The 11,137-nt window shown below is 44.1% G+C and overlaps 1 protein-coding gene across 1 annotated transcript in view; it reads left to right on the top strand.

Moving 5' to 3' along the window:
• Nucleotides 1-2,163: 2,163 nt before the first annotated feature.
• Nucleotides 2,164-11,137, top strand: part of LOC141102408 (uncharacterized) — a 31,944-nt gene continuing 22,970 nt past the window's right edge. The window contains exons 1-3 of the mRNA XM_073591368.1: nt 2,164-2,235; nt 4,079-5,290; nt 10,025-10,200. Of these exons, the coding sequence (XP_073447469.1) occupies nt 4,111-5,290; nt 10,025-10,200 (1,356 nt within the window). The 5' untranslated portion in view covers nt 2,164-2,235; nt 4,079-4,110. The remainder of the gene's footprint in view (nt 2,236-4,078; nt 5,291-10,024; nt 10,201-11,137) is intronic.

Raw genomic sequence — 11,137 nt, 5'->3', positions numbered from 1 at the left:
GCTCTGGTCCCCCATTATGCTCATCTCTCCCCCCCATGCTGCTTTGGTCCCCCCATGCTCCTTTCCCCCTCCATGCTGCTCTGGTCCCCTCATGTTCCCCCCCATGCTGCTCTGGTTTCCCCATGCTCATCTCTCCCACCATACTGCTCTGGTCCCCCCATGCTCCTCCCCCCCATGCTGCTCTGGGCCCCCATGCTCCTCCCCCGCCATGCTGCTCTGGTCCCCCATTATGCTCATCTCTCCCCTCCATACTGCTCTGGTCCCCCATTATGCTCATCTCCACCACCCATGCTGCTCTGGTCCCCCCCATGCTCCTCTCTCCCCCAATGCTGCTCTAGTCCCCCAGGCCCCCCCCATGCTGCTCTGGTCCCCCCATGCTCCTCTTCCCCCCCATGCTGCATTGGTCCCCCATTATGCTCATCCCTCCCCCCATGCTGCTGTGGTCCCCCCTTGCTCCTCTTCCCCCATGCTGCTCTGGTCCCCCCATGCTGCTCTGGTCCCCCCATGCTCCCCCCCCCATGCTGCTCTGGTCTCCCCATGCTCATCTCTCACCCCTATGCTGCTCTGGCCCCCCCATGCTCCTCTCCCCCCATGCTGCTCTGGCCCCCCCCATGCTCCTCTCCCCCATGCTCCTCCCCCCCCATGCTGCTCTGGTCCCCCCATGCTCCTCTCCCCCCCATGCTGCTCTGGTCCCCCCATGCTCCTCTCCCTTCCTATGCTGCTCTGGTCCCCCCATGCTCATCTCTCCCCCCATGCTGCTCTGGTCCCCCCATGCTCCTCTGGTCCCCCATTATGCTCATCTCTCCCCCCCATGCTGCTCTGATCCCCCCATGCTCCTCTCCCCCCAATGCTGCTCTTGTCCCCTCATGCTACTCTGGTTCCCCCATACTCCTCCCCCCCATGCTGCTCTAGTCCCCCTATGCTCATCTCTCCCCCCATTCTGTTCTGGTCCCCCATCATGCTTATCTCTCCCCCCCATGCTGCTCTGGTCCCTAAAATGTTTCTCTCCCCCCCCCACAGCGCTCCTCCTGTCCCTATCTAGTTATACAGTGCGATTAAATAATAAGGATGAGCTCCGACGTGTTCGCACACCCCACGTGCACAGCCCGTCAGGAAGTCGGAACGGCGCTACGCTAATCAAAGGCAGTGAGACATTGTCCCGATGCGCGGCTGCAGAGGTCAGGAAATGTTTCACTGCCTGTGATTAGCGCAGAACAGTGCCGACTTCCTGACGGGCTCTGCACGTGGGGTGTGCGAACAACGCCGGAGCTCATCCTTACTGAATAATACGTGAGGTGACGTAATCCTGCTCTTTCCTTCCCCCGCTCGCCATCTAGATTCTCTGTGGCAGCAGACAGGATAGAGAGGGGGGAAGGAAAGAGCAGAAGAACAAGTGCCAAGGAAGCTTATGTTACAGCTGTGTGTGGCTGTCCTCCTTCCGGATCGTATGATGAGCTTCTCAGTGCTGCCGACTCCTGAGCATCATGTCATTATTCATTCGCACTGTATAACTAGACAGGGAGAGGAGGTGAGCGCTGCGGGGGGGGGGGGGGGGGGGGGGGGGGTGGGACAGAGGAGTGGAGGAGGCAGTGGTCCGCTGTTATTGAGCCATCGGAAACTCCCAGTAGTCATGATGGCCAGTACATGCACTTACCTTCACCGCACGCACACCTACTCCACCCCCACTGTGGCCGGGAAACCGGAAATGAAAATACCACCGCCCAGGCGCCCACTGTCCTCTCCCAGTCGACTCCACCCCCCACAGTGACGCAAATAGTACAGCCCACTGTCCTCCCCTCCAGTTCCCGCCGCACCAATCCTAGCCACAACTATAGGCAGACTGACGAATCCCAGTAGAGTGGGAGTGTGTGCGGGCGCACAGCTAGGAAGCTTCCCATAGACCACCGTATGTCCGGCGCCTGGTCACTCTTAAAGTGACATTTTTTTTTTTTTTTTTTAACAGCTTGGGGGGCAGTGCCCGAGCGCCCCTATGGACGAGCCACCACTGTATTTTAGTATATGTTTACATGTTTGACATGTGTCTTTATATGAAGCTTTACAGATAAAAAGCTAACATTTAGTAGAATTTAAATTTTAGAAAATTGTTTTGCTTCTGTCGATGACTTAAATACAGATTATAGAATGACATTAAAAGTTTGTTTTTGCTTTTTTTAATCTCTGCAGATACGACTTTTTCACTTCCTGTTGAAACCCGGAGATGTATTTCCAGACCAGGTTCAGTATTTTCTGTGTTACCATAATAACAATAAAAATTGAGGTTGTGATGGGTCAGCACTAGTAATAAGGAAATCAGTTAACTACATTATTTTAAAAGAAAAATAAAACTAAAAAATAGTTAAAAACTATAAAAACAGATTTCACAAAACACTTCACATCACCACTCCACCATTTCCAGAGTCCCCCTATAACCATATACCCAATTTTTCTAAAATATTAAAGCTATAGCCCTCATTTATAGTTGGGTAATAACTGGCCAGTGGCACCACAGTGCAAAGAAGCCTAAACAGGAACACGTAGCTGTTTTTCAATAAAAACAGGCCATACACTAGTGGATTTTCCAACAAAGGTTTGCACAAACATTTATATGAAATTCTTATAAATACATTTGATGATGTGGCAAACAAAAAGTGAATACATGACTGCAAGCAAAATATATCAACTAAAAATATTTTACAGTAGCGCTAATTAAAAACACCAGTAACAAAAAGTTCAGCTAGTTGTGAAATATTTTTAGTGTATATATTTTGCTTGCACTAATTTAGCTAGGCCTGTCTACATTTTTCTACACTTACCAAAAATCTAATCTAACACCTACCTAATGTAGAGGGTGCTACAGAAGGATATGCTGGAGCTGGAGAGAGTCCAAAGAAAGGCAACGAAACTGATAAGGGGACTGGACGCCCTTAATTACGAGGAACGACTACCAGCACTAAATTTATTCTCGCTGGAGAAGAGACGCTTCAGAGGGGACATAATAGAAATCGACAAATACCTCAATGGTGATCCCAGCATAGAAAAATAACTATTCAGTCTCAGGGAGTGTACGAGAACACGGGGCCACACAATGAGATTGGAGGAGAATCGGTTTAACCTTAAAGGAGTTGTAAATCTTCATGTTTTTTCACGCTAATGCATCCTATGCATTAAGGTGAAAAAACACCTTGCAGTGTCCGGCCCCCCAGCCCCCCGTTTTATTTACCTGAGCACTGAATTTCCATGAGCCACGGGTTCTCGGCTCTTCATTGGATAGATTGATAGCAGCGCAGCCATTGGCTCCCGCTGCTGTCAATCAAATCCAATGGTGCGGGGGGCGGGGCCGAGTCATGCACTCAGCGTCTATGGATGCCGAGTGTATGACACAGGAGCGCGCCCGCAAGGTAACCCCCTCGGGAGAGAGCTTCCCAGAGGGGGTTAGCTAATGCAGGGAGGAGCCACGAGAGCTGCCGTGGGACCCCAGAAGAGGATGTTCGGGGCCACTCTGTGCAAAACAAACTGCACAGTGGAGGCAAGTATGATATGTTTGTTATTTAAGAAAAAAAAACCCTGAACCTTTATTGTCACTTTAAACCGCGCAGGGGGTTTTCAATGTCAGGGCAATAAACACAGAGAAGCCAGCTTGAACAATAGCAGTGAAAATATCATTAATGTCATGCAATAAAGTACTTGGAACTGTAGCAAAAAATTACATTTTACTACTAAAATGTAAGTCTACTTTGCACTTTCCTTTTGTAAAGTCCTTATGATTTGGTAGCTCTTGAGCTGGTCATACACATGGGAATCTTAAATCAATTTCAACCACTTTCCATCAACTTGTCAATTGTGAAGTCAAAACTGAGCTTCAATACACCTTATTGTAAGATCGAATTGCAAATAGTGGCACTTTTTGTGAAAGCGGTCCATCCAAAACAGTTATTTTATGTCTTTGATTGCTTTGTAATTTTGAAAAAAAAATTTATTTGAAAGTTCAATTGTTCTATCAAATTTTTACATGTAAAAGAAAAGGGTCCAGGTTAACACTGAACCAAAATTCTCTAATATTTTTTTTCCTCTTTTTAAGGAACTGGGCAAAGGAAGTTTGTAGCTGTGCCTATGTACAGTCATCATTCAGATCAAATAGCTGAGCTGTATATTGTCACATGCGGTAAAGCTGCTACGGTAACAGTCACAATTTCTTATCCAAGTTTTATTAAGACGGTGTATGTTTCAAAGAACAGCAGTGCTGCGGTGACTTTGAGCTCCTCTTATATGGTGCGCGAAGGATACGTGACTAACAAGGCTGCGCTGGTGACTTCAGATGTTGAAGTGTCAGTCTTTCTATATCTCCATGCTTCTGGCAATGGTGATGCCATGGCTCTTCTTCCATTAGAGGACCTGGGGACTGAATATTTCATACCTAGTTTATCAACATCTGGAGCAAATAAAGAGTTTGCGGTGGCCAACGGTCTTCAAGAGAATGTTCAGTTGACTATAACAGTTTCAGGACATATCACATATAATGGAGCGAATTACTATACTGGTTCTAACATCTCCGTGACGCTTGGAAGGCAGCAAGTTATCCAGTTATATAGCGCCGGTGACCTTACTGGAACCAGAGTCCTGTCTACTGCTCCAGTTGCTGTTTTTACTGGTCATAGTTATTATTATGGTTCCTCTGGAAGTTATGACCCAATCTTTGAACAGCTCCATCCCGTGCGGAATTGGGGAACATTCTTTGCCATCTTCCCATTGTTTAACCACACTCGAGACATTGTAGATATAATAGCTGCAGATCCAGGTACTGTGGTGAATGTCACAGATCTAGGGAAGACGACCCAGCGCAGTCTACAGAGAGGATCCCGTGTTCAGCTCAGTTTAAAAAATGAGATCACAGTGAAGTCTTCCAAACCCATCATGATCTCTTATGTCTTCCAAGATTCAAAGCCAAGGACCTTTGTGTCAGCCTACGACCCTTTTTTGACCACTGTTCCTCCATCGTTACTGGGATTAAATTACTACCAATTTTATACAAAAAATATCTACTACAGCTTCCTCATGATCATATCCCAAACTTCCTCTGTCTCTGGGTTCTACCTGGACCAGAAGCCCCTCAGCTCATACAGTTATTGGGTGAAAGAGTCTGGCGGATTCTGGGCCTGGGAGGTCTCTTTGGGTAAAAGCGAAGGAACACATGAAATATACCACAAGTACTTAACGTTTACAATCTATGTTTATGGTGTTGAAAGTTATAAGTCTTATGGATATTCAATGGGCCAGGAGACCCACCATCCAGGTAAGATATATATTTTTTGCCAGACACTCGATACAGGGACAACTATCCTCATGCACACCCCCACATACCACAAAAAAACAAAATGATAATAACAGTAAGGCAGTTGTCACACACAGCTACTGGGTAACTTTGTACCTATATTTATAATATGTATAATATAATATCTGAAAATTTGAGAATGTATAGACTTTTTAATAATTAAAAAAAAAAAAAAAAACATCTTGATGTAAATAATCTTATTAATGTGATGTACAGTGCATGTAGGAAGACATTTGTGCTCATTACATTTGCAGATTTTGCTTTCTAGTTTGCAGTGCTACCCAATATTTGCATTTTACTGCTGCCTCTGACAGTGCAGGCCTATGCATTAGGTGATTTATCATAATAATTAAAAAAATGCGTTTTCTGTGTGGCTGATATATTATCTCACCAGCTATGAATCAGTCATTGTAGTGGATAATCAATCCTGCCTTTAGTGGTTTGTCTACGACTTTCTATATTTAAAGCCCAATCATGGGTTCTGACCACCACCCCCAATTGACCAACATCCCTCATATATGTTACTTTTTTTTACATATTTACCTTCTACAGATGTCTTATAAATCGTTAAAGTGGTGTTCCAGCCGCAATTTTTTTAAAATCAAAAGTCAGCAGCTACAAACACTGTAGCTGCTGACTTTTAATAAGGACACTTACCTGTCAAGGAAGCCTGCGATGTCGCCCCCCCATCAGCTCGGGTGCAGGCGCCACCATTGTAACTAAGGGAAACCGGCACAATGCGAATGTTATCCCCGCACAAGGGTAAAACTGCCCAGGTATGAAATGGAAGTTGCTCTCCAGAGACAAGGATCCCCAGGTGCTGGCTAATGCTAGTTGAAGCTGTGTGCAAACAGGAAAATCCGGACAGCCGCACTCCAGGAGTTTATAATCCAAGTTGCTTTATTATAAAATCAGGAACATGTCATACAGGACATCATTGACAGGGTGTACAGGCAATCAGCTAACGCGTTTCGCACTATGCCAAGTGCTTACTCATTACTCATTACTCAAGGGAAACCGGCAGTGGAGCCTTCGGGCTTCACCGTCGGTTTCCTACTGCGCATGCACGAGTCGCGCGGCGCTTTCTGAATGGCCTGTTGTCTTCTGGGACACACCCAGGTCCCAGAAGGCAGCAGGGTGAAGGAGGAAATGATGTCCTGAACCGCGGCCCAGGTGGGACAGAAGTACACTCAGTACTTCACATAAGGTAAGTAAAAGAAAAATTCTTTATCCAAAAACGAGTGGTGGAGGAGTGGTCATTCCTTTAAGCACAAGTTGTAAAATAGGGTGGAACTCCGCTTTAAGTAACATGCAGGGTTCTTTTCCTTTTTATCTTTTCAATGGCACTAGGTGGCCTCCAATGTTAAATAATAACACCAGTTCCATTTATTTTCCTTGCACGTGTAGCAATGACCCCCAAAGGAGCTGCTGATATCTGATTTGGTCTTTGCCGTCACCCCTCCTACTCACAGTTCACCATATCAGAGACTTATGCCGCGTACACACGAGTGGACTTTACGGCAGACTTTGCCCGGCAGACTTTGCCCGGCGGACTTTTCGACGTACTTTACGACGGACTTTCTGAATGAACGGACTTGCCTACACACAATCCACCAAAGTCCGTCGAATTCCTACGTGATGACGTACGACCGGACTAAAACAAGGAAGTTCATAGCCAGTAGCCAATAGCTGCCCTAGCGTGGCTTTATGTCCATCGAACTAGCATACAGACGGCGGACTTTTCGACCGGACTCGATTTCGACGGATTAATTTAAAACATGTTTCAAATCTAAGTCCGTCCAACTTTTGAGAAAACAAAGTCTGCTGGAGCCCACACACGATCGAATTGTCCGACCAAATCCCGTCCGCTGGGCAAAGTCTGCCGTAAAGTCCGCTCGTGTGTACGCGGCATTAGAGTTTAAATTAGATCTTGAGCCACCAATGTATACACCAGTCACTTAGTTCTGTTTCCAATGCTTTAATATAAAACTTTGAAGAAGTATTAGTAAAGAGGTTGAAGGGGAATTGCAGTCAAGTTCAGATACCTTGTGCAGATCACTGAGGAACTTGAGAACCCGGAGACAAGTACTCCTTTAGTCAACGGATCTTGCTCACCCGGAAAGGCCTCTCTCACTGACCTAGCAGCCGGAATGATGCATGGACAAAGTCTCTGCCACAGACTTGGTGAAAACAATGGTTATTGAACAATCCTCTGCCACAGGATTTAGTTTCAGTTATCAAACACAGCAACACAGTACCAATAATTCCTTTAAGCCACCCGGCAGTACTGTGAGGTAGGTTGGTTAGGATGCATCCTCCAATTGAGTCACCAGGCTCATCTTGAGATACCAGCCTTTCGCTCGGTCCTCTCCAAGATGAGTCCTCCCCCCGGATCTTTCAATTGCTTGGCTTCTTCCCGCAGGACAGACAGCACAGGACCACCTCTGAACCTGGTAGACCCCAGATAGCTTCTGGGCCTACTTGTAGTCTCATAGCCTCGGACCAGCCGGGCCCCGAGACAGAAAAGAAGTTGTCACATACCTTAGGCCAGGAGGGCCAGGAGGGCCAGAAGTAGAGAGACCGAAAAAATGGCGTCTGCCCCTTAAGTATCCTTTCCCAGAATGCACAGCAGTGAACCACTCCCACTGGGCTGTTTATGGGAAAGAAGGACACTCAATACACCTTAGCCTGTTGCTCTTCCATCACTGACCTGTGGTGACAACGACACCTACAGACGACAGTGTGGAACTGCACACAACACAGCCAATGCTGGAACAGAGGCTAATTTAGCCATAACATTAAATCTGAACTATATACAGAACAGATAACCCACTAAATTCACATGCAAGCGCCTGGTCAACAGAAGCAGGGCGCTACACAAATATTCTGTGACGCTTTGCCTCATTTACTAAGCTCTGGAGCAACTGCACTTTGCAAAGTGCACAGTCTATATGACTATTTGCCTTTAGTAAATCAACCCCTTAGTGTCCGATTTGTCTGCCGCATCGTCGCAGTCCCACTGAAAATTTCTGATCGCCGCCATAAAAATATCCCATAGTTTGTAGACGCGATAACTTTTGCACAGACCAATCAATATACGCTTATTGGGATTTTGTTACCAAAAACATGTAGCAGAATACATATTGGCCTAAATTGATGAATAAATTAGATTTTTAAAATTTTTTTATTGGATATGTTTTATAGCAAAAAGTTAAAAATATTGTTGTTTTTTTCAAAATTGTCTGTCTTTGTTTTGTTGATAGCGCAAAAAATTAAAACCGCAGAAGTGATCAAATACCACCAAAAGAAAGCTCTATGTGTGGGAAAAAAAAGAACATAAATTTCGTTTGGGTGCACTGTCACATGAACACGCAATTGTCAGTTAAAGTAAGGCAATGCCGTATCGCAAAAAATGGACTGGTCATGAAGGGGGTAAAACCTTCCGGGGCTGAAGTGGTTAATCACCTCTGGGTTTTTTATTTTTTGCTAAATAAATAAAAAAGATGTTTTCTTCCTTTCTTTTATAACATTTTGCAAGTAAATAATCTTTCTTTATAAATTTAGGCCAAAATGTATTTCTTTGGTGAAAATTTATTTTTTTATATTTATTTTCTTTTTTTTATTAAATTCTTTTCTTTTTTTACAATTTTTTTTACATACAGTGACCAGAGCAATACAGTGTTGCCATAGTAACACTGCACTAGTCTGGGGAGGCGATCAGGATTTTTTTTTTTTTTTTACACACTATGATTGCTTATAACTGACTTTTACAGTTGTAAGCAACCATTTTTTCTGAATGAAAACTATTCATCCAGTGTTTACTATTGTTATTAGCTGTAATTGGCCACAGCTAATCACATGGTACAGGTGAGTTGTGATTGGCCCTGTCTTAACCATGTGATCACTGAGATCAATTAGAGCTCATCACAATAGTACACAATGAAAGGCATGAATTCCTTTCATTGCGTACAATTTGATAAGGAAAGGCTGGCTGTAGTGAACATTATACTGCCAAAATACCAAATATACTGGACAAAAACTACAGAAAAACACCCCTTTGGGACTTTATGGGCAGAACCACACATCAAATAGAACATATATAAAAGTTGAATGCCAATTTTTATTTGAAACAAGACATAAAAAGGACCAAGGGTCCTGATAAAATAGTGTCAAAATTCTACAAACATAATAGCATTCAAAGAACAATCTCATATAGTGATGTGAATACCCTATTACATCAAGGCACACCCAAAAAGACTGCCAGCAGAAATACAGCTTGGTCAGTCTTGGTGAAGTCCTTTAGATAAATCCCAACATGTTTCGGACGATAGCTTCCTTCTTCAGGGAAAATGAAATCAAGCTTTAGCAATAAAACCTGGAAGCTGATTGGTTTCTTTGCAGAGCTGCACCAGATTTTGCACTCTGCAGTTTTAGTAAATAACCCCTATAATGTGGTATTTTCCTAATTCACTGTATTCCTATGAATGAAGAACACCTGACCTGAAAGGAAAATTGCCTAGTGATGTTTGATTTTTGTCAGCATTCACACAAAACAAATGCACATGCAGTTTCACAAGATGGACAGCTTTGAGAATTTTTTTTTATAATTATACCCCAAAGTTGCAAAATTACCTAGGTCTAAATGAGCAGACTATTTTATCACAATGTATTCTAATATATTTTTTTTCTTTTCAGCATCACTACAATGTCTCTCACGTGGAGCTGAGTACAGCCTTCCATATCATTTATTGGCTGCAGCCAACCTTAAAGTACTCGATATTCACCTCGAAGATCCTCAGTGCCAAGGAGACCTGGAAGGGAGTGCACTACTTTTCAAAATACCATTCACTCAATGTGGATCCACTCTTCAGGTGAGAATTTGAACCCCTGCAATAACTGAATTATGCGCATAGAGAGGGAAGACACATCCGTGTCTATGTGAGGCAGTGCAACCAGCGCAATTGCTAAACAAAGGCTGTGAGCAGATAACATATATGTCAGACTACATAAGTTGTGTATTGTATAGATGGAGTTCTCTATATGCTTTATCTTTACATGAGCCACATAGGGCATGCTGCAAAGTGCACATACACTATATTTTGCTTGCCTTGTGGTAAGCGCAATATTTGTGTGGTGGCGGATCTCTGAGTGTGGTGTCTCTCTCATCTTTACCACCAAGTCTGGTTGTGTCCATTCATGGGTCTGGTCTGGATTTTTGGGGGGACCCCACGCCATTTTTTTTTAAATTTTGGCGCGGGGTTCCCCTTAAAATCCATACCAGACCTGAAGGGTCTTGTATAGATTTTGAGGGGGACCCCACGCCATTTTTAAAAAAAATTTTGGCTGGGGTTCCCCTTAATATCCATACCAGACCTGAAGGGCCTGATATGGAATTTAGGGGGACCCCACATGTCATTTTTTTAAAAATTTTGGTTCGGGGTTCCCCTGTGGGGAATTCCTATGCTGTTTTTATCAATGAACTTGTATGTGTATTGTCGGACCGGCAATTCATTAATAACCGCGAGTAGTTTTAAATGACTTTTTTTCCTTTGAAATGTCATTTTGCTGTCAGACTGTTCTAAACACAGGAAACATGCGCCCCTTTACAGGCATACTATAGACACCCCCCAGGTACGAAATTTAAAGGAATATTATACTTTTATTGTTTGACTTTAAGCATTATTAAAATCACTGCTCCCGAAAAAACGTTCGTTTTTAAAACTTTTTTTTGCATTGATCCATGTCCCCTGGTGCAGGACCCAGGTCCCCAAACACTTTTTATGACAATACCATGCATATAAGCCTTTA

This window comes from Aquarana catesbeiana, linkage group LG07 (genome assembly GCF_042186555.1).
Source record: "Aquarana catesbeiana isolate 2022-GZ linkage group LG07, ASM4218655v1, whole genome shotgun sequence".
Classification (NCBI taxonomy): Eukaryota; Metazoa; Chordata; class Amphibia; order Anura; family Ranidae; genus Aquarana; species Aquarana catesbeiana.
The sequence above is the reverse complement of the archived record's forward strand: the minus strand, read 5'-3'. Positions and strand labels throughout refer to the sequence as shown.